The 25474-nt window shown below is 28.9% G+C and overlaps 1 protein-coding gene across 2 annotated transcripts; it reads left to right on the top strand.

Moving 5' to 3' along the window:
* The first annotated feature begins 1629 nt into the window (after positions 1-1629).
* On the top strand, positions 1630-25029 carry LOC111639294 (UDP-glucose 6-dehydrogenase-like). Of its 2 annotated transcripts, none has more exons than XM_023385151.1 (13): positions 1630-1705; positions 5109-5286; positions 5487-5624; positions 6139-6303; positions 6413-6610; positions 7041-7188; positions 8298-8392; positions 11028-11158; positions 14017-14112; positions 15808-15848; positions 18864-18955; positions 19342-19518; positions 19585-25029. In XM_023385151.1, the coding sequence occupies exons 2-12, from the start codon at positions 5128-5130 to the stop codon at positions 19513-19515; spliced, it is 1437 nt and encodes a 478-aa protein (XP_023240919.1). In that variant the 5' UTR covers positions 1630-1705; positions 5109-5127; the 3' UTR covers positions 19516-19518; positions 19585-25029. The 2 variants fall into 2 exon arrangements, with proteins under 2 accessions (XP_023240919.1, XP_023240910.1); XM_023385142.1 differs by having other exon boundaries at positions 1634-1759.
* Positions 25030-25474: the final 445 nt, after the last annotated feature.

Here is a 25474-nt window from a genome sequence, read left to right as displayed (position 1 = left end):
ACGTTACTGCTCGTATCTTTATCCATATTGAAAAACTTCATTGAGAGTCAGACCCAAAGGAGGATTTAGGAGGTGCGCCCTGCGCACTTGTACCTCCTTCCGAGGGTTTTTTTCCGAGCAAAGCCAAATACTTAGTTAAATGGTAAATATTTTACAAGGTATTCCTGTATCTCCTCTAGAGAGTTCTGGATCCTCTATTGGCCAGACTCGCTTGAAATAAACAAAATCGAGGGTGAACGTTTTGTGATTTTGCCTTAATAGTCCAATCATTAATAAATTTTTATGATTTCAAACCGTAATGATAATTATATAATTTATTTAGTCGACATCGGTCTAAGTCTAGTTTAGGCAGTTATTTGTTAGAGCGGCGGCAGATGTGCAAACAACACTATATATTGTATTCCTCTTTCCCTTCCAATTAATTTTCATTTGTTATTTTACTAATACAGTATAAAAACAGAGATGAGTTATAGAATACAGTGATGTAGAATAATTCACAACGCAAAATTGACTATCAGCTCTCTTCTCTTCCTTGCAATCCTGATCGAAATGTCATAGTAAAGTATCAAAGGCCATAGTAGGTTATGGCAACAGAACACTTGGCTGATCTGCCTAGGTGGGATGCCTTTCGGGAGGTCTTTTTTAAAGGAAAGTGGCCCCTATTTAGGCGTTACAAACGTGAAGAAAACCCTGAAAATTCTACGTGGACAGCCCGTCCGAGCGAGGCGCGAGCCCATGACTGAACTCCCAGTGTTCGGGGTACGAAGACCGCTTGGCCACTGGTAGGCTGCCATAGTAGACCCGTAAAATGACAATCACAGGCACAATGTCGATCGCAGTAGAACAAATAAGAAATCATGTGCACAAAATTAACGTTTAACAAATTCTCCGAAATCATCCGCAATTGAAGAGTGCAACGAAATAGTTTTTAAAACTGTCGTGAAAACCCTAAAATAGTTTCGTTCATGGTGTAATGCATATAAAAAATTATTAATTCTTAGACAATTCTTTTCTTTAGTGGTGAAGGAAGGGATCCGATATATCTGGATGGACCACCCTCCGAAAAATTCCCGATAATTTTGATCCGTCCGACATTCGATCCCGGGTCTCCAGAGTGGCGGGCTGCTACCTTGAACAGTTATGAATCATGTGAGTTTAGAAGGTCCAACTCGTTGCTGACACTCCACAAACTAATATCGCAAGACTAGATTTTCCTCCTAAATTATTTCTCCTTTTAAATTTCTCCCTAAATTTCGGGAAAATCGCCTAAGTTGGCATCACTGATCACGATACGTTTCCACATCTCCACCTATAAGTAACAGAAAATACAGGAGGAAAAAATATTATTAAATTAACTGATTAAAAACGATCTTATACAGTTATAAATACCGAAAAATATAATTTCGTTTATCTATAACTTGTAACAAACCATCACAACAGTACAGCCGCTATCCGGACTCCATATTTCGCATTGTAAAACCAAATATAAAATTTAACTTTAAAAAATTTTAATTAATCTTACAAATATAATTTAAAGAATTTAAAATATTAATAAAAACACAACACGCGACGATACGTTATTAATAATTAAATAAATTTTTTTTAAAAATATAATAATAACGATTTTTATAAAGAGGGCGTTAGTGAAATTTTTCTTGGCAACTCGCCAAAATTGAAATTGACACTTATTTAAAAACTAATTTTTGTAAGTTATATGTAAGGTTTATATTATATTTGAATTGTACTTTATATTGTGAAGGTAAGTATATTAAGTTGCATAATTAATAAGACATATTGATTTATTGGTTTATTAGTATTGATCACGTTTAGTTTTATTAATATAAAACACTTAACAATGTCAACGAAGTGAGTACATGTGTACTTACATTTAAAGCAAATAATTAATAAAAAATCCATTTAAATCACATATTTACCTTATTTAATGCTTGAACAAACGTTTAATACAAAATCTACTGATTTAGGATGATATAATTTTAATTTAATGGAGAATAATTCACTAAAAAAGGATTTTATTTGATGAATTTTATATAAAAACTGCCTTAATGGTGATTATTTTAGAGGAAGGATAGCTGAAGTTAAATCTCTGACTTGAAGGTCAAAGGTTGACTTTGGGGTTAAGAGGTCACATGCTAATGATTGAGAGTTCTCATAAAAATTTAAATGGACTGTACATATAAATTTTATATTAATGAATAAATTATATGTCTTAAAAGAGTCTACAGTTGCTTTTCCTAGTAGAAAGTGGAATGCTTAGAAATTTCTCAGAAGTTCGCTAAGAGATGGGGAAATTTCTCATAAAATACCCTGGGGCAGTATCTTGTTTGTTTTAGTATTGCTGCAACTATTGGTATGTGATGTTAATTATATGTTATAAACATAACTAAAATCTCATTTAAAAAAGTGTAAAATTGATGAAACTAGAACAGGATGAAAGTGATAAGTTTCATCCTGTTCTAGTTTTCTTTCTATAAAAATTTAATAATCATAACAAAAAATGATTTATGGTAAGTTATAACTTGTTAAAAATCTGGGTAACATTAATATAAATAATTAAGTGAAAAAATAACACACATTCAACTGCCATAAATCATAGAGTTGAAGGTATGTTGTTGCAATGTATCGGGTTTAGTATAGTTGTTTATAAGTGAAAAAATTTTTAATATCTGTGAAATTGCAACATTTATAATAGTTATTGTGTTAACTTATGTAATAGTTTTTAAATTTAAATATTTATAATAAATAATACCGCTTTTTAAATGAAGTTTTTAATCGTTTTACTGTTTGTTTTTACACCTTGCTTGGAATTATTACCCGACTTCTTCGAAACTGAAAAATTAATATTTAATTATGATAATTAAATTAATTATTTAATTAAATCAACAATTTTTTAAAATTAAACTTTTTTAATAAGCCAACAAACTCAGTTTATTAAAAATTGTAGATAAATGCTTTTAATTGATTAAGGGTGGAATTCGGAAATATTACTCGAGCCTCTTGCCCACATCTTATGCTTTTTTATTTCTTACTTCATTGAGGATGAGTGAAAAAGTTGAATCAAATATTTTTATTTAACCAAAAGAGCCTTTTCTGATCTTTGCTTTGTGTAAAAATTTCGCATTTTTAATTAATAAGTCCTATATCAGAGTTTTTATAACTATTTTTAACAAATTAATGCTTTTGTTTGGCTTTTATGAGAATTATATTCAGCCTACTTGATTTTCTGTCTTGTTTACAGACAGAAAATCAGTCTACTCTGATTTTCTATCTGTAAACAAGGCAGAAAATTACAGTAGGCTGAAGATTGAATTAAGTTTTTAAATCTGAAATACAAGAACAGAATTTTTATTAATTTCTTCTAGANGATAAATATTTACAAATAATGATGCTATTACTTGGTTATACAAATAAACTGAAAATTGTTGTTGTTTATAAGTATTGCCTCTTAATAAAGTTGTCTGTAGTTTGACTAATTTACAGAGAGAATATTTATATTTTAACAAATAAACAGTAAAAATAGTTATTTATACTTACTGTTAATGTTTTTAAATTGAATAAAATTTTTTTTATTTTGAATTACAAAGCCAGCATTGAAAATGTCAAAATTAAAAATCTAGCAACAAGTTGCTTAACTTTCCCAGCAATTGTTGGTGGTGCAATCTGTTATCACGTTTTATTAAAAGGAATTTTTATATTTTTTAACTATTATAAAATGGTAAAAAGCTTAATTTTGAGGGTAAGGATGGGTTTTATAAAAAAAAATTGCAAATGCTAATAACAAGTAAAATTGCCATTAAGTCTGACCCTACTCAAGATACATGACTCTACTTTATCTCCCTACCTCTTTGACCTTTAATCACCAAAATTTAATAGCATCAATCCTCCTAATAAACAAACCTTCCTGCAAAATTTCAAAAATTTTTGACCAAATGCACAGGAGTTATTAAGCATCAAAGAGGATGAACAAAATCATGCCCCTCACACATATTAATATTAATATACAGAAAAACCCCCAAATTTTTTTGCATTTCTCGATGTTTCAAGATCCCAAATCCAAAAATGTAAAAATCTCGGAGGGTCATTTTTAACCAATTGCCATAGTTTCCCTCTGTTATATATAAATAGCTGGGAAATTAAAAAAAATGATTTGTTTAGAATTATATGTATATCTGGATTAATTATAAATAAATATCTGGATTAATCATAAATTACCTAATATATATATATACCGCGTGTATCAGAATGACATTTTAAAAATTTGGGGGATTGTAGAGGATGAAATTTTGAATGTTTTGATATAAGGAACGTATAACCGGAAATTTGAAGTGGTGTCTACAGAGGTTGGAAGTGCTTGACCGCCCTTCACTTTGGTAGCTACCCTTCCATCCATTGACATCACGTTATTGCTGCAGATGGAAGACTGTAAACACACAACAACTACAGTGGTCTAACTGAGCCTGTGTATAGGACGTTGTGTACTTAGTGCTTGTTGTTCTACAGGTCACTCCTTGCATCCACTGACACTGTGCTGTAAACACGCAGCTAGTCAATGTGAGTCAGTGTACAGTTGTCTGCTTATCGTGCTTCACGTATTGTGGATACGTTCTGGCATCATGGAGGGTAACTACACATTTGGAGAACTTGCTGATATGCATTTGTGTTATGCTGATGAAGCTCAAGGGAATGCCATTGCGCATACTGATCGCATAGAACGTGCTGTAGAAACTTTATATCACATTTCTGGCTATACATTCCTTATATCAAAACGTTCAAAATTTCATCCTCTACAATCTCCCAAATTTTTAAAACATCGTTCTGATACACCCTGTATTTAATATTTTTCTTATTAATAAGTATGTATTGTTTCAAAAAGTTACTCTTTAATGGATTACCATGTAACACGTTTCCCTAATTTTCTAATAGTTGTAAATACAGTAGAAACCCAATTATCCAAGGAAACATTTTTCAAATGTCCATTAGAGTTAAGAAAAGTAATGTATTGACTTTCATGTTTCCTTGGATAAAGGGTTCTACTGCAATTATAGTTCAGATTTTCAATTTTCAATACTCAATAATAATTTTAATTCCAGTCAATATTAGAAAATAAGTATGGTTATAAGAAATATCTGCTGTCTGGGAGCCGGGTACGTCGGAGGTCCCACCTGTAGCGTCATCGCTTATAAATGTCCACACATACAGGTGGTCGTCGTTGATAAAAGTCCCCATCGGATAAACCAGTGGAATTCAAACGAATTGCCAATATATGAGGTAAACCTTTGTAATTGTAGTAAATAAAGTTGTTTATAACTTTAATAATGTTTAATAATTAAAACTTTGTTTACGATTATCATCTCATTTGCAAAAATAAAAAAATTTTCTGGAATTTTGTATTTTAGAAAAAGAAAAACAAGAATTTTTTTTCTCTCTTATATTTTCTTATATAAATCAATGTCTATATTATATTTCAGCCCGGTTTGGAAGAGTTGGTGAAGAAATGCAGAGGAAAAAATCTGTTTTTCTCAACCGACATAGACTCTGCTATTAAAAAAGCCGATCTGATATTCATTTCAGTAAATACGCCGACGAAAACTTACGGGTTTGGAAAGGTTGGTAAAAAATTTTGAGTCAAATAAAGTAGCGAAATATTTTAAAATATGAGTTATTTTTAGTCTTTAAATACAAATGAAGAATTGATGTAATGTGTTAGAGATAAACTAACAATAGGTATTTGGATATGAACAGTATTCATTGAAGGAAGTTTGAGTCAAGATAAATTTTCGTACAATAAAATGCTAATCACATACTCAGAACCAATTATTGTGTGCAGATAAAAAGAACAAACAAAAACTAATGTTTTCAAACTCCTTCCAAGTTCTTCATTGGGTTTAGTAACAAACTCAGAAGGAGTTCAAAATCATTTGTTTTTGTTTGTTTTCTTTATCTGCACACCGTAATCAGTTCGGAGTATGTGATTAACTATATCCCAGTGTGTTGAGTGGTTGTTTAATAAAATGCTATTATCAATAAATGCTATTTAAAATATGAAACCAAATATCTCATCTTAATTTATAAATACATAGGATTTCCAATTGATATTAACTTTGTTTTTATTTCTATTAGGGGCGAGCCGCCGACCTACGATTTATCGAAGCCGCAGCTCGAATGATAGCGGACGTCATAGACGGACCCAAAATAATCGTAGAAAAGAGTACGGTGCCCGTTAAAGCTGCAGAAAGCATTACGAGAATATTGAAAGCTAATGTCAAAATAGGAGTGACGTATCAGGTAAATTTTGTAAAATTAAGATTTACGTAAATTTTATCGTAATGCCAAATATAAATTAATAATTTGAAAGAGAATGCATTGAAATTAAATGTTTTAATTTTTAAATAAGGTGTTATCCAATCCTGAATTTTTGGCTGAAGGTTCTGCAATAAGTGACTTATTGCAACCAGATAGAATTCTTATCGGAGGAGAACAGACTATTGAAGGAAGAGCTGCTATCAATGAATTATGCGAAGTTTATAAAAATTGGATATCTGAAGAGAAAATAATTACCATGAATACATGGTCCTCAGAATTATCAAAATTGGTAAGTGTTAGAAGTAAAATTTTTATATACTATAGATACAGTAAAGTTTATACGACAAAATCTTAAAACAATAGTAAATAATATAAAATTCTAGCCTTAATTTTGTTTAATCAAAGTGTCAAGGTGTCACAGAAGAATTGTCATTACCATATACATTTAGCAGATTTGTAAAACTTCTCTTTATTCAATTTAGATATAAATTTCAAATCACTTTTGTTTTATTTCATAACGTTCATTTATTTATATTGCTCTGTCATCACTTTAATTATAATTGAACGATTGATTAGAAAATTGGTTATTTCAATTTGAATAGTTATTAATAATTTAGATGGAAATATTTTACCAAAGAAATTTTTTTAAACACATAAATACAGTAATGCAAAATTAGCAGTTATTTATAAATTTTACAGTATATTTTATGTTTATTTAGGCTGCTAATGCCTTTCTAGCACAAAGAATATCAAGTATTAATGCCATTTCTGCTGTATGTGAGGCTACAGGAGCTGATGTAACAGAAGTTGCCCACGCAGTAGGTACTGATAGTCGGATTGGTCCTAGATTTCTTCAAGCTAGTATAGGTAAGATATAGCGTAAATTATATTAATATTCAAGTGGGTGCATAGATTAAAAGTAATTTAATACATAAGAGTTTAGTTTTTCATGGATTGTTGACACTAAATAACTGAAAAAGTCAATAATTATACAAACAGAAGCATTGTAACATGGATATATACTAGCATTGGACTGGCAACAAATTTTTGCTCAGAAACATATACCAAATATAAGACCACCTAAATACAGTGATTGAAAAAAGCCCGGGAATTTTTCAATGGATGATCTGTCTCAGACATTTCAGGCTCTGTTCTTCACCACCTGGTCACCCTCTTGTGAACCTGGCCAAAACTATGATGGGCTTGCAAAAAGGGCTCTCTTATGCCCACATGATGGAAAGAGTAAAAAAAAGATTTAAATCATGGCAGCCTACGGCCCAAGATGTGATCAGATATTTTCAAATTCAAAGTTACAAAATGCATATTGTGGCAGATGGAATGTCAGTTTGCATGTGCTGTTTCACAATGGTTTGCATCCAAATCAAGGTCGGACATTTTAAAATTTTAAATGATGTACTACATTTGCTGGAAACCCAGCTATATGTTTTTACAGAAAATAATACAGGTGTGCTTACAGCCTAAATTAGAAAGACTTCTTAATTTAATACAGTACACAACTTATATTTTATTTATTAATTTATTTTTCTTGAATGAAATATAACTTGTATTAAAATAAGGAATGGTCATCAAGCAAAGGGCTCACTGGAAAATTCCTGATGAGCCAGTCCACACCTGATAGCTATTGAAAGAATTCATGTGTAGCTTCTCTTAACCAAAGAAAATTCATGAGAGAATTATATTGGATTACTTTGTATTGTTCACATTCACTCTAGTATTGATATAATCAAATATGTTACAAACAGTAGAATTAGGATAACAATATTCAAAAATTTTATTTTAGGAATATCTTTAGAAGTCTCCAAATAAAAGAAAGATCATAATAAAAGTATAAAATTAACCAAAAGTTCAATTCCATTTTTAAATTAGAAATTTAATATTTAAATTTAGAATTAATATAATACAGACATAAATTCTTTGATGTTTAAAACCTAAAACACATTTTAAATTTATAATAGGTTTTGGTGGTAGCTGTTTTCAAAAAGATGTTTTAAACCTTGTTTATCTGTGTGAATGTTTAAATCTTCCCGAGGTTGCTACTTTTTGGTATCAGGTATTATTTTCCTTGTAAATTATATTTAAAATAAATGTTATTTGCAGGAATTATATAATTCTTAAATATAATATAATATAAAGTGTCTTCCAAAAGGAATACTACCATCTATAATTATGTTAATTATTACCCAAGAAGTATGTGACACATACCAATTGATAGAATAACCACCACCAAAGTTTCATGACCCGTCTGCATTCAAACATCTTGTCGTTTACTACTACTAGGAAGCATTATAAATGAAAAGGTGATTTGCAGTAGAGAACACATTTTGTGTTCTGCAATTTGCAAAGTCAGAATTGCTCATCATTGTGCAATATGAATAATCTGGAATTGTGGCTGCTGTGGGAGGAGTGACAATGACTATGTCATAGCGAGTATAGGAAGAATCTGAGTATTGATTGGACGTGTACCATGTGACACAGGTTTTACATTGAGAAATTGTAATGGACAAATGTAAAACTTTGTCAATTTTCCAATGTTGTAATATACATTAAAACATTCTTGTATAATAATTAGTGTAATTACAATAATTTAAAATGGTAGCATTCTTTTTTAAAACCCTGTACTATTTGCTAATCTATATAATGTTACATGATAATTTATTATGATTATTTCAATACAGCCAAGCCATAGTTACGTTATCTATCAATATTTTTATCATCAATTATGATATACTTTTCATTTAATATTAGGAACAGATTTAGCTCTAAAATATTTCGTAAAATTAATTTTCCAACAAGAAACATTCATTCGTGGATGAAACCCGAATAATCAAAGATGGGAATCAAGTCTTTAAACAGTATTTACTCATTAGATACATTAAAAAAATTGTTGTTGATGATTTTTAAAAAGATTGCCATTGATTAAATTTATAATCTTAAAGTTAATTTTATCTGGATGTCAACTTGTAAGTAATTTTCTATTAGAAAAATGGATTTGATTTTTAGCTACTATTGACTTGTCTTGATTCTTTTTAATTCAATGAGAGGAGAAAAGAGGATTAAATGATTATAAACAAAAATTGAAGATAAAAGTAGAACAATTTTACTTGTGGATTGAATTAATATTATTATTTTTATTTTTAATAAATACTGGAGAGAGAATTATTAATAAAATGAATCATTTTTTTGGGTCTAGCTAAATTCCAAAATATTTATTATTCTTGGATACATATCACAATAATTTGGAGATAATCCAGATTAAAATTCTTTCCAATTTAATACTTTAATTATATTTTATTTCTTTTGATCTTAGACCTAAGGAGCAGTGTCAAAATTCATTGCTGACTGATTTGATTGATCAATTTATGAAACAATTAATGGGTATTTTATTAATTTAACTATTCTGTTTCAGTTTGATTTTTATAGAATAATATAACAATTTTTATACAATGATTTTTGATTAGCACGATTATATTTGTTGTAAATATTTAAATTAAATAAAATTTCTCAACAAAGAGAAGCATATTTTACCTTTAGTTAATGACAAAAAACAATACTGACAAATAATTCTTTGTATCAAATATAGGACAATATAAAAATTTTATACCATAAGGACAAATACATAGTTCATTTTGAGCATTTACTGTTTTATATATATTTTTATTTTCTAATCAAAGTGTGATGATTTAGAAAAATCAATAATAATTGCTATTGCTATAAATGACATTTTTGTTAAAATCAACATCTTCCTTCAAGATTTAAATTTAATCAGTTAAACTCTGCTTTACTGGAAAACTCATTTACAAGAACTTAGTACAAAAGTAACAAGGACTGAAATATTTTCGAACTGCCTGGTTCAGTAGTAGGAACAATAACCAATTAATACTGTATTAAAATATAAAGTAGTTTGGAACTTTAACACATTAAACATTAAAATTAAAAACAAAACTTAAAATTTTCAAAAGCAAACATCGAGACACCATTCAGTGCCAACGATGGCAATCTTGATGATGATCTTCCGAAAATTTTGAATTTGGAGCTTGGAACATTTTGAAAAATGTTAATGCTTTGTATGTTAAAGTTCCAAACTATGCTTTGTATTTTATTTAGTTAACATTTTTAAAAATGAGCCAGGAGGCTCAGACGTACTCTGATTTCTGTTCCTTGTACTATTGTAAAATGAATTCTTTGGTAAAGCAAAGTTTTTTTTTCACATTTATTTATAATATACTATTAAATGTTTTGATTTAGTGACATGCTGATTTTTGTTTTATTGATCATCATTTCCTATATTCATTCTTTCTAACACACAAAATACTCATGGAATTCCAAAAGTGTTTTTTTATGTTTATTTTATTGTAATTTGATTCAAGAACATAAAAATAAACATATTAAATTTGAGAAACTCCCTGTAAATTATCTGGACTTACACCCATTAACATTCCCTTTTGTGAAATTTGGGAAGAAGGTGTTATTTTTAAGGTCAGGTAGATGGTCAGTGTAGCCCACACTCACTACTAATTAACAGCTAGTTTAGTTAGAATCTGATTAATTTTATATATTAGACACAGTTTAACTGGCATGCCTGTAATTCTGGGATTTCTGGCATGCCAGTAATTCTGCAAAAATACAGTATCAGTTTAAATAAATGATTGTAAATATAACTATTAAATAGGTAATTTTTTTCTTAGGTGATAGAAATGAATAATTTCCAACGGACTAGGTCGGCCAAAAGAATTACCGAATCATTGTTTAACACAGTCAAAGATAAGAAAATTGCTATTTTGGGTTTTGCTTTTAAGAAAAATACTGGTGACACAAGGTAAAAATGCTACATTTATAGTAGTATATTATTGTACAAAAAAATTGTATATTACATTACACATTAGAAATGTCAGATAGCTGAAATTTATAACTTTTTATTACATTTTAAATTTGATTTGAAAGTTTAAAATATCTAATTTTGTGAAATAAACTCTTGAATACTATGATAAATATTTAATTTGGTTGTTATCTATTCTTGACTAAACACACTCAAGAATACCTTTTAAATATGAAGCCGTATTTATTAAATTCTAATGTTTTTGGTCATATTTAATGACCTTTATCAAGAATAAACAGAAAAAATCAAACTCCGAACTCTGAAAAAATTTGAATTAACAATACAGGTATTTTGGAACGTTTTTTAAAAGGATATTCTTGATATTTTATTAATACAACATAGTAATTAGAATCCACCTTTTTGGTTGGAAGACATTAAAAAATTACAAGATTTATATCTTAAAATAATAATAATAATAATGATGATGAATATTTACATAATTAAAAAAGCTTTCAAATTTTTTAAAATAAAAATTCAAAAGATATACAGTGGAACCCCGGTTAACGAACTTTTATTTTGCAAAAATTTTGTCTCGGATAACGAACGTAACGGTATTTTGTGTCAAATTTTAGTTGGTGTTAGGCATGCGCGAGTTAAGCATTGCTTTTCCGAGTGTTTGTGCTATACTTCTTTTTTCAGTTTTGTGATTTACATATTTAATCAATATGGCATCAAAGAAAGAAAAACGTCATAGTGGCAATAGAAAACGACAACGCGCTATCGCATTTGAGAAAAATTTTGATTAAAAGAGTAAAACAATCAACTTTAGATCAATTTCTTGTTCCTTACGGAAAGAATTTGTTTCTTTGTTAAATTATGGCAACGCAACACTTGGGCGATCTGACTAGGGGGAATGCCTTCTGGGAGGTGTTTTTAAGGGAAACTGGCCCCTATTTAGGCGTTAAAGACGTGAAGAAATCCCGGAAAACTTCACGTGGCCAGCCCGTCTGAGCGAGGTGCGAACCCACGAACGAACTCCCCGTGTTCAAGGTACGAAGACCACTTAGCCACTGGTGGGTTTTTTTACCGAAAGAGACTTCGACTCGAAGAATCTTCCGATGAAGTGCTACTTGTTATTGTTTTGGAGGGATTTCCCTTCTAAGCATTAAGGTTCATATATCTCCACTTTTCTGCCATCAACTACAACAAATGAAGGTATTATTAAACAAAGTTTACATGTTTGTTGCTGTAATGATAGATACTACGTTTTCCTACATTTTCATCAAAGAAAATTACTGTATATTTCAAATAAAATGACAAAAATTTTGGAGACTAGAACGAATTAATTGCATTTGCATTAATTTCTATGGGAAAAATTGCTTCGGTTAACGAACAATTCAGTTAACGAACGGAGTAGCGGAATGGATTAAGTTCGTTAACCGGGGTTCCACTGTACTAAAGTAATAAGACTAAAATATTTTCTTTTATAAACTGAAAAATGAATTTAATTATTTTATTTTACTGGTTTTAAGTTTTTATTTGTAAGGGAAAACAAATTTTTCTATTTAAAATCCAATATTTAGATGAGTATTATAGAATGATAGGTGCAAATGTTTCATAAGTTGTGAAGCATTTCACCCATATGCTTTGTCACGATAGGCAAGGATGCATTTACTCCAGGAAATTTTGATTGTTGGGGTATGTGAACTCATGTCAGTGGTATGAATGCATCCATCCCCTTTGTATTCTACACACGAGACTCCTCAAGATGAATCTCTGTGGCAGACAAAAGAGTACCACACTAGTTGTTGATTATTCTGTCATTGTGAAGTTTCTAATCGAAGTCAAGTGTCCAACTTCTATTGGAAAGTTGTTATTATTGACTTTGATAAACAGTGAAGTTTATGTACCTTGCCAAGAAAAAATCTAAGGAGACACTTGTGTTTTCCAGTGGCCAGATGTGGAAGATTATACAGACATTTCAAGATATTGTCCAGTCTCTTGGCAAAATGTGACATGTTGGAAGATGCAGTTTAATTTCTTTCTGTTGCAACTTCCAGTCTTATTATAACCTAGGGTAAGATGCCTCAAAAGAAGTCCTAGACTATCTGTTCAGGTGAATGAAAGTTACTGTCAAGTGATTTCATCATGTTCTTGATTTACATTTCTTTTGTAACTAGGGAACTAAATTAGTGAGCTGTTGTTACTTCATTTGCTATGGCCATAATAACAGTGGAGCGTACCGAAGTCTTTATACAAATGAAAGGTTGCCATCACAGCTTTGGCACATTTGCCTAAGCATTTGATTTCATTTAGATCTTTCTAGTTATTACAGTTGATGGTGCATTTACCCCCACTAGTGGAGTAAAGTGCACCCTCCTGCATTATTATTAGAAAATGTATGCTGGCTCAGCAAATAGCAGTCATTCGAGACCTGTGATACTCGCAAATTGTTGCTATGGAACTAGATAAATTACTCCGGCTATTGGTTTTTGAAATCAGGCAATCTTTACTCTGCATTACTAGCTTGATCTTTCAAGTTCTGGAATTGAGGATGCACTTATACCATTTGACGTTAGATTGATTTTTTCGGGATTTTACTCTTCTTTTTGTTGAATTTATTAATGTTGGATTGAATGATATATGGTAGAGAGTTTAGATTTCAATATGAAATTATTTTATGTTAAATAAGATTGTTCAATATCATTTACGGATGCTCTATATACAAAATTTCTCAAATGAAAAACATATAGATTTAGTATTTAAGTTACACAAAATGCACAAAATTATTTTAATAAATATTTTTTAATATCTACTTATTTTTTGTCATTAAATTTAATTAATTTATTTATTTTTAGGGAATCTGCAGCCATTTACATTTGTAAGCATCTATTGGAAGAGGGTGCACATTTATCAATATATGATCCAAAAGTGCACAAAAATCAAATAATTGAGTAAGTATATCTTTATAAGATCAGATTTAAATATGTAATTATTTATCATAAATTTTTTTGGAAATTAATTATATATTATATAAATCAAAAATATTTGTTGCAATTCTTAAAACTGATTACTACAATTTTCAGATTTGACTTAATAAGTGTGCAAGTCATGCATTTATTGTAAAATTTTGATTTAAAATATAATTATGAAGTTTAATATAGGTGTTAACATCATTTTTAAAGCATTATTATTACTACAGTTCTTCAGTTAACATTTTGATAGAATTAATACTATATATTCTGCCATATTTACAACAAACAACTCCACTAAAGCCCGATACATTATATTAAAAGCCAACCAATGCCGTAAGTCGTCGGGATAAATAACTGCTATAATAAAAATAAATTACGCAATAATATAATACAAATAAATTACAAAATAATTTATTTGTATTATGGCCGTTATTTAGCCCAAGGACTTAAGACATTGGTCGGCTTTTAGTATCATATTTACAACATTTAACAACATGCAGTTTGTATCTCCAAATGTTCAATTTTTGAGAAGACATTTTATTATAATTTTATGTTTTACTGTTTAATATTTGAATCAATTAATAATATAAGTAATACAGATAACTTTAACAAACTCAAAGATATGTAAAAATGAGTTCTTTAATGAAGTCAAACTTAGATTAAGAATAAATCAAACTGTTAAAGTTTAAAGTTGTTTAGTTTGAAAGTTTTTAATTACAAGTACTTTCGACTTTTCAGAATGTCATCTTCAAGTTGAGCATATATAACATTTGAATTAGTTTTTAAAAACTTTGGTGTATTGGTACAGTTTGGCTTATTTTATTGATTCTAAATAATTTATTTAGAAATAAAAACTGTCAAAATTTAGTTTTTTTCTAATAATTCATGTTAATGGTTTTGGAATTGCTGCTAAACTCTAGACAGTTGATGCAATCATTTGCCAACAATTTGTGATTTCTTTATTGAATGAAATTTCAAACAATTTGGAAGATGATGTAATATCCTAACATTATTTTTAAATTTACGATCAAGACTTTCCTTTTTTTTTTTTTTTTTTTTTTAAGAAAATTGTTAAAAAATTTAAGGTAATAAGCAAATATTTTAAAAAATTTTCTTTAAATTTAATAATTAGTTAACAGGTTTAATATGGTACACTTTTCTATTTTCATTCTTTTCGGTCTTTTGGAGACCAAAAGAAAGAAAATGCCAAATTTTTTATTGTCACCTCATCATCAAGAGTACAAAATCTGTTGTAAAAGAAATACACTATAAATTCTAACACTATACTTTACCATTGGTCAATGGATAAAACTACTAAACACTGGTAATTGGTCATGAGTTCATGCCTAACCAACAAGCTGACCAAGTAGAGATTTCTGTTTTTTTTTTTTTTTACATGTCTAGCCCATATGTTATATTGTCTTATTACATTAATCCAGTCTAATCTACATACTGTAACTGTGTATATTTCTTACAAGAAATGCTTCTAAATTATTAAGAGGGAGAGAGATTTTTTATTTATTGAATTGATAAACTTGTAACCAAAAAGACTTTTTATTTTTTTTATAATTAAGGTCTATACCATTAATTTAGTCTTTTATTTACAAATAATTTTGTCTTAATGAAACATAACAGCCAAAAACTGACTTTAATGAAATTCCTTTTATTTAATAGTGATTTGAAAAGTACAAAATCTGCAGAAAATCCAGATCAAGGTTTGTTGTTTCTAAATTCTCATTTAACAATGATATTCTTGAAAAAATAAGTAATAAAATGTAATTATTATTATTAAAATTATTCGAAATTATAAATATTTTGCAATATTTACAAATGTTAAAATACAGTTTTTATAACTAATATTAAAGTGCATTGTTTCCACTAAAAACTTATTTTTAAATTAAAAGTTGGCTGACAGTATTTTTATTAAAATACAAAAGATATGTATACTGAAGATAACTTTGTATCTTCGATATACATATTTTTTTGTATTTCAATTTATTTTTAAAAATTAAACATTTCAGTATTGCTTCTTATACAAATTATAAGTTATGCAAATTGTTTTAACATATTCTTTTAATGTCAGAGTCAACTAAAACTTGAATTTCCTCTAATTGTAGTTTAATTTACCTATGTTACTTAACATTATGATTTGGTTGTTATTTTCGGTGTAGGCAAGATTCAAGGGTCAATCACAGAGACAGTTTTCACTAAATCCAGTTTAGAGTAAAAATGGTATATAACCATGGTCTTTTATACTGTGGTGTAAATGTAAACTTCAGTGCAAAGATGCAAATTGACAACCTTCAAACACTGTCTTCCAACTTAACTTTGTAAGAGTTTCAATTATTACAATTGTTTTCTGTACTACAATGGTTTTTATAATTAGTTTTATTTGAACAAATTGCTCGCATTAAAATTTCTTAATAAAAGAATCATGAAAATGGATTATGATTATATGTTGCTCATTCACGAGACAGAAAAATGCTTACCACAGTTAATATTATTTATATTTTGTTGCTTTGTATTTATCTTTTAATAGTGTTTCTGATTATTACAATTGATTAAAAGCTTCCAGTTGGGCTGCAATTTGAAAAAATTATAGACTTATAAATTCCCACTGTCGACATCTGTCCATATGTCTTTCCTTAATATTCAGAACGGTGTTACGTAAATGAAATTACAGACCAGTTATGGAAAGTTTATGGGCAGGAAGTCCCAATTAACTATATACAAACTTCCGATGCAAACTGGAAGTCATGTTATTTCAATTCAAAATTTTCTCCGAAAGGAGTTAGATAGATGACCAGCATAACTCCATTGCTAATAGAAAAGTATGATGCACTGGGACAGGCACTACTGTACTAATTTGAGGTAGAGAGCATTATTTCAAATTAAATAAATTAAAATTATGATTAAAAATTGCAGCCGAACATCATAATGATGCCATAATAAATAATTGCTCATTAATATTAAATTTAGATGTAATGAATGAATCATGTCAAATTAAAAGGTAGTTTCTGAGAGATGTAGCCATAGTACACTGTAAAATTCTGTTCTCAACATTTCCAAAAAGGAAAAACTTTTTTTTTAAAGGAGTTGAAAGATATAAAATATAATAAAATAATTTGTCATTCTGCAAGCAGTTTTGAATATGGAAAAAATTCATTTTTGGGTAAATATATATATATATATATATATATATGGCATCTATAAATGAATCTGAAGTTCCTGACAAGCAGCTTATTACTTTAATGTTATTTTTTTTATAACTTAATGTATTTTTTCTTTCATTTATTTAATTACTTTACTGTTTCTGCCCTCTGGGTGCTAAGAGGGGCTTTTTCACATTGTGGGTTTTGCCAGCCCATGATACAGTCAGCCAGATTATATGGGATGGGGCTTACGATGCAACTATGCAGATGCAAGTGAGAATTTTCCATGCAATGTGCAAGCGAGCGAGAATATGTTGCAAAAAGAGGTGATGACATTTCTCACTCTCATTAAGTACAGTATGACTACACCGATGCAAGCAAATGGGAGAAAGATGCATGGAGATGCTGATGTCATATATTCACGTTGAATTCATCACAGAGAAGCATGAATTATTGTGCTGTAAGGAAGTAAAAATTAAAATGGTTTGACCAGAAAGCTTACTACTAGCAAAGAAAAACTTCATAATAAATATATAAAAAGAAAATGAAAATACAGTATTCCTCTCCTGGAAACAGCAAAAATATTATTATTATTTGTTAATTAAACAGAATTTATAAGACTTTATGTATATCAATAGTTTTAAAAAAAAATTCTTTTTGTATATACAGCAGATGAAAGATGTGAGAAGCCATCTCCTACTCTGCTTGTGCACTAATTGGCGAGAAGAGGCGAGACGTGATAAATAGCAAACCCTGTCAGAAATTTGCTTTCTCCAGCAAGGTTTCTCGCTTCTCATTTGTGCATAGTTTTCCTTTGAGAGAACTACATCACTCACAACTTCTCATTTGCTACTAGATTCATGCCTATATAGTTGCACCCTTATTATATCCTGGACAAACTCCTGAAAAATTTCTAATTGCTCAGATTTAATTCAAGGTCCCCGGAGTGGTAGGCCAATTCCTCAACTGCTTTGGCCATTTGGTCGGCTGTATGTTAACTTTAAAGCATCATTTTTTTTATTTGCTTAAAAATAGAAAAAAAATTAAATCTTTTATATATTTTTATTATTTGAAAAATGATGTTTCCTAATTTTGCTTTCAAATAATTTATTTTTGGTTTATTTTACTTTTTTTTGTCTTCGTGTGAAGTTATATATTTTATACCTATTATACTTAATGTTTTATGTTTCAAATAGTCTATACTCTATTAACACTTACAGAAATTTTTATTTATTAAATTCTTTGACATCAATCTTTATTGGTTGTCAGTTTGATACCAAAACATCAAATTTGCTCTTAATTATACCATAATGGACAAGTAAAATTTTTGTTTATTTATTCAACACAATGAAGTGTAATTTTTACATGACACTAGGCTTAAACTACATTTCATAATGTTTAATAAATAAATAAGAAGACACACAGTTTCATAATAAGAAAAAAAAATAAAATAAATAAACTAAATTTTTGATTAAATCATAAATACTTTAGTTAAATGAAACTGTAGAATTATATTCAGTGCTATATTAATAAATCAAATTGAAATTTTATCTTTTCAAATCAATGTTTTTTTTCTAGTGTTACAAGTGATTAACATTCATAACAATCCGTACGATGCGACTAACGGTGCGCATGCTCTTGTCTTATGTACCGAATGGGACGAGTTTTTGGTACGTTGTTTTCTTTTAACAATTGTAATAAAATTATTTTAAATTTTCTTTATTTAATTAATATTGTTTCCTATAAAAATTCCACATTGCTGCTTAAATTTAATGACCAGCCATAAAGATTGTACAGTAAAATCTCCCTAAAGCCACTTTTTGTTTCAGCGATTTTGATTTTTTAAGAGGATTGGGAGTGAAAATCCTAATTTAAGACTAATGAGAGTAGTCGTGTACTTTTTTATACCTTATTTAAGTATTGTATTGTTAATCAGGCCACTTTGGAGTGATTTTCTTTTTTCACATTTAAAATCAAGTTATACACTAGCATGGTATATGAACTTGTCAGTAAACTGTTGACTCTAAATTTTAAAATAATAATATTTTATTTTCAGACTTTAGATTATAAGAAGATATACGATCATATGTTTAAACCCGCATTTATTTTTGATGGAAGAAAAATGTTAAATGTAGAAAAATTACAAAGCATAGGTTTTCATGTGGAAACTATTGGCATGAAAACATCTCGCTCGGCAGTCAATCGTAATTTTGCCGATCATTTAATTTGATAGGTATGTAAAATATAAACTTACGTTATTAATAGAATAATTTTTAAAGTATATTTCTGTTTTGTTTAGTGAAAACATCAAACGTAAAGAAACAACGGCAGTTTTCTTCCTAGAAATCAAACTCTCGAAGTTTACTTTTTTCTTTCGGGATTTCGAAAACATTGCAGAATCTCAAGATAAGATTTAGAAGAGTGCTTATTGGTGAAGTATGTTATTTATCTTGACATCTTGACACTAGTGATTTCGTTACCCTGGAACCATATTCGACATTACAAGACTTTCTGTGCTTTAAGAATTATCTCAGTAATGGATCGGGTCATCTAGTTTTCATACGTTCACTTTCAGTATATTTTATTATCTATTATAAGCCAGAAATCTGGGAAAAAAAATCAAAGTTTTAAACCAAAGAATTCATTAAATACATAGAAATTCCTTTCACGAGAAGACCAGAAGGCCACAATATTTTTTTTAAAGTTTTTACAGTGGAAAGAAGAATTGCTTATATCCAATTAATGTCAATATTAAGTGCATTTCTCTTTGAAAATTTTGGATATATTTGTTTACAATATAGTTTTATGATTAAATTTATGGTAATTGGTATGTTAAGTATATTAAAATAAAAGTTAAAATTTAGAATCTACATTTTATAACGAGCAGAAAATTAAGGTTTTGGTTAATGTCTTCTGATTTTCTGATTTGTTTAGAGATTATAGACATTTTAATTAAACAATTTCCAATTTTTATCTTTCCTATTTTATTTCCTACTAATTTGGCTATAATTCCATGTTTTAAATTATTTTTATACATTTATTTTGTGAATTTGTTCTTTTTGGACTGTTTAAGATGATTTTTACATTATATAATTATATATTTGCTACAAAAGAGAGAAGTAGATGAATGTTTGACCTATCTTTTGATGAGAGATGTTGTAAATTGCAAATAATTGACATGAAAAATTACAGATAGTAAATGTAATAATAATAAAACAAAAATCAAAAATTACCTGAAATAATTCATAAAGTTACTGCACAGTAAAGTCAATTGAAAAGTTGAAATATTATAGTTTAATTTTATTAAAGAAAATTTGTGTATATTCCACTTGTATTTGGGACACTACACTTGCAAAAAGATATTATTATTTTTAGAAAAAAATGAATAATAATGTCTTGTAATGTTAAAATTTAATATTAAACATTTTAAATGAATTATTCAGGCCTCTCTAGTTTTTGTAATATGCTTTATTATGAATTTGATAAAGATAAAATCAATAAATTACGTAACAAACATCCTGCAGAACTCCATGCTCGGCAAGAACAGAGATCACACACACAACTCAGTACAATACCTGCCTGTGATTGTGTGCTGACATTGTACGAAATTTTAAATATCAACAAAACACAAAAATATATAATAGAAATTAACAAACATTTATAAACACTTTTGGTAAATCAGTTCATCTTCCTCATGTGAATATAACACTTACGTCATTACGGATTTTATTCGGAGGTAGTTTATGAAAAATGTTTATTAATTAAAGATGACAATCTAATTATTCTCGAAGATGGATTAAATATGAAAACACTTGAAACTTTTGGTTTTTTTCTTATATTTTTTGTTGGGCTCCATTAAGACAGATCTATTCTGTCTGTTAAAGCTAAGCAGAATTATGAGTAAATATAAAATTTTGTTATAAATTCAAAGTGATAGGTCATCTTATCATTTTTTTAATATGACAGTTAGCACGTTTGCTGCCAGTTGATACATTTTTGCATCATGTGACCTTCACGCGATAGAGTTACGTCAGTCGATAGACATAAAAATCATCATAAATAACTCTCTCTGCAGAGAAACCTAGGTAAAATTATTCTTATTGCTTTTGAGGTGAAGCTAAAGCTTTTTTTTTTTTTTTTTTTTGTAATAAATATTGACAACTGATTAGTTCTATAATCATGATAAAAACAAATTAAACTGTTCTACATATTTACTGCATTAGACAAGTTATTTGCAGTATCGTGAAAATAAAAATAATTCTCGCATTAGTAGTTTGCATTTATTTTATCAAGGAAATTTTCTTTAAAATATAGGGTTTCTACATTAAATTTGTTCAAAAAAAAACATTAGAAATCAAAGATCATTAAAATAATGATAATACCGATGACGATCTTATATAATCTAACATAATGTAATATCAAACTGGTATTTTTGTATATTATAAGTATTAGAATTAAAGTGTAGATTATTTTTATGATTGTTTATTATTTGTGATTTGATGTTTTTATTTTATCTGTGTTCAGTTTTAGTATTTTCAGTGCCATTTTTTACTCGTTTTACTAAATTGATTTATACTTTTGGTGATATCGAAGAGATACTTTTCAAAAAAGAGGAAGGCAAGTATTTGTATTAATTATTACAGGATATCCTCGTTAATTTGAACTTGGGTGGTTCGAAATCCTGTTTATTTTTAATTATAGTTTCGTCCCAGCCAGGGATATAGAGTTTACACATTCGGGAATTTGGTTAGTTTGAAATAATGCTACTTCAAAATTTGAAATGAAAATTCTGTTTGAATTGAGATATATGTACATTAACTTATACATTTATATCGAAGTTTGTGCTTCCATGCTATAAGAGAATAATAGACTATCAAAAACTAATCTGGTCAATGTGGCTTTGCTTTTACATTAACACATTTTTGGTGTCTTCTTACCCAACGATTATCTTTTTTCTCTTTATCTCAAAATATGGTTGGATTTTGAGGTTGAAAGATTGGGCTACAAGTAGCAAATTGAGATATTTGTAGGGCTTTAAGCTGCTAGATTTGAGAGACTTGCTACTTTTTGGGCCACTTCAAAAATAATTTGGACTACAGTAGAGAATTCTGTTTTACTTTTTATAAAATCTATTTGGCAACCTGTGAGGTTCTCACCAGATACATGTCATTTACCTGCAGTTTATTTATAATAATAACAATAATTAACGAAACTAACATTTTGTTTACGTGGCCATATTTCATTTGCTTAATAAATTATGTCAGTTATGAAGCATTCGGTATATTGTGTAGAAATTTGTGCTGTAAATCTTGGATAATTCAAACCTCAATAATTTGACATTCCGATTAGTTTGTTCCTTGAATTTCAAACTAATGAGGATTTCCTGTAACATGTTGCACTCTACCAATCAATAATAACTCAAAGCTTTAATTTTTTTCAATGAAAATTTGTGGAAGTTAACATTATAGATTATAATAATGCTAATTGTTGCAAGTTTGAATGGATGTTATTGTAGTAAATTTTATTTTTAAAGTTATCTCTTTACAGCAAAAGCATGTTAATTAAGTAAGATGATGAAGAGTATTGCATTTATCTTTTTTATTCTCAATATACTCTTGCATTAAAACAAATTGATAAGAGTAAGTAATGATGTACTTTTGTTACTCTTCCAATACTGTGATATTGCTTCCATTATAACTAAATATTAAATATCAACTGCATATTGTCAACATATAATCCACCAAAGAGCCCACGATTAGTTTTTTATGTAATATTTTTGGGAATTTGCATCTTAATAATACAAATTTATGTTCTTTAGAAATTAGAATAGGTACAACAATATCATAGCAGCTTTAAACAGTATTTTAAATGAGGATGTAATGATAATTCTTGAAAATTACATGAGTTAAATGATACTAAAGCAATGTGTGTGTCAGCAGGTATTGTGTAAATAAACTTTCCATATTTTGATACGGCCAGTAGGAAACACCACACATCCTCTCCCTCCTGTTCCTGTTCACACACATCCTTATTGAACCACTTGCATATGTTAAGTAAGAATAGGAAGACTACAATTTAATGGTAAACCACAAATTTAAAAAATTATACAATTTTATTTGTAATAATTATTATTTCTGTCTGCTGACAATGATTACATAGTAAGGTGCATACCACCAACCAGAATGATACCAAAAAATTTTATATAAGGTTCTTGCTTATATATTTATAACAATATCAGTTAATGAATGGCAGCAATTGTTTAACTGTATATATGCATGCTTCTAAAAAGAACTGGGATTCTTTCAAAAATACAGCATATTTCTTGGAAAATCTTGGGAGTGCAGAATATTTCACCATCCTGACAAAAGCTATTGGGACAATGGGACAGTAGATCAAAATATATAATTGTCCCCTACAATAAGAAATGTCTGGTCACTTTAGCATAAAATAAAATAACGAGTTAATATATGCTCCACCCCAAACAGTCTGATGATTACCTAGACCAGTGGTTCTCAATCTTTTCCTCCCCATGGACCCCTTTTCCTCTTAGTTCTTTTTGTGGACACGCGTAGACATTGCACAGAAAAAAAAAACCTTATATTTTTTACTAATAAAAAAAGAAAAATTGTATCAAAAATAAAAGAAATAGTAAATGATTATGCTTTATATTGATAGAAAGCCAATTTATTTCATTTTTTTTTATATATATTTGTTTTTTTTTTTGTTACATTGTTTTAAATTAGAAAAATATTTTAATACTGAAGCTCTGAAATTCAGAAAAAGTAACTACTGTATTTATGAACTAGCACTTTTAAAACCTCTTACCTTGTCAAGATGGAGTTCTGCATAGAACTGAAGGTTAGGGTTAAAATAAAACTGATTACCTTTATACTTAGGGAGGGAGGCTATAAACTTTATAGCCTCCCTCCCTAATCTTCAAGATCTGGAACAAACAAACTGATGCAAAATGTTCAGAAATGTCACTGTCAAATGACATGATGCTGATGGCATAAGATTCTCCTAACAAATCTCGGCTTTATAATCTCTCTCTGACCTTTGTCGCTAAGATATATATGTCATATACGGGTATTCAATATTTATATTTTAACCCTTATGCAAGAAATGAGTAATAAAGAAATTGACAATATATATATATATATATATTGTAGAAATTTAATTCTCAGTAAAACAATTGTTCTGAAGTAGAATTACCCTATAGATTACTAAAATATTACCGTGAACCCCCAATTCGGTATTTTTTTCTGTGGACCCCCAGTAATGTTACGTGGACCCCAGTTGAGAACCACTGGCCTAGACACTTACGTTACCGTTAGCAGCCGAACTAAGAAACAACCAACATATCTTTTTGTTATTTAGTATGTAGTATCAAAAGTTTTAATTTTACTTTTACGCAACTGATAAACTGTACGCACGCACAATTTTCTGATTTCATGTCTGCATTAGAACTTTCTATTTTTGTTTCATCTTGATAGCTTTTTCCTCGGGCAGGTGTGGAAAAGTACTTTTAATTTTTATACTATTACTTTTCTTTGCAATAAATTTGATATTTAAAATAATCAGAATCCCTGTTAACCTAACTATTTGCTATCTTCGGAAACATGACCCTGCAGTGTATTTTTTAAACTTAAATATAGTTAAAAGGTACAGTGGGTGATCGGTTAACGAACACAATCCGTTCCAAGACTTTGTTCGCTATCCGAATTGTTCGTTAACCGATTATCGATTTACCATAAGTTTTAATGGGAATTTAATTAATTCGTTCTGGAGACCCCCAAAAATAAAAATATATATATATATACTTTCTTACTACGTTTATTTATATGCAATAATAAAAATACATACATACAAAGTCTTGCATTTTTATTAGTCATGTTTTTTCCGTTTGAAAGGGTTAAAGAATCTGTCTAATGTCGATTGCTTTTCTCTCTTCTTCAGGATTTTTCGTAAGTAATTAATAGCATTGCAATTGTAGAAATCCCCAAGCCTCAACCTGGTTTGGATGCCATTCTAAGACCGTTGTTCTGACATCCTCCCACTTCTTCAAAGGATCTTTAATAACAGATATCGGCATTAATCCTCTTTTTCAGAAGAAAACATATCTCGCCGAGTTTCTTGGTGTTCTTCATTCAAGAGTTCTTGGCGTTCTTCTGTCGTCAGATCCGTTTCAG

Source organism: Centruroides sculpturatus, unplaced genomic scaffold (genome assembly GCF_000671375.1).
Source record: "Centruroides sculpturatus isolate CEXI.00-Female unplaced genomic scaffold, Cexi_2.0 scaffold186, whole genome shotgun sequence".
NCBI lineage: Eukaryota > Metazoa > Arthropoda > Arachnida > Scorpiones > Buthidae > Centruroides > Centruroides sculpturatus.
The sequence above is the reverse complement of the archived record's forward strand: the minus strand, read 5'-3'. Positions and strand labels throughout refer to the sequence as shown.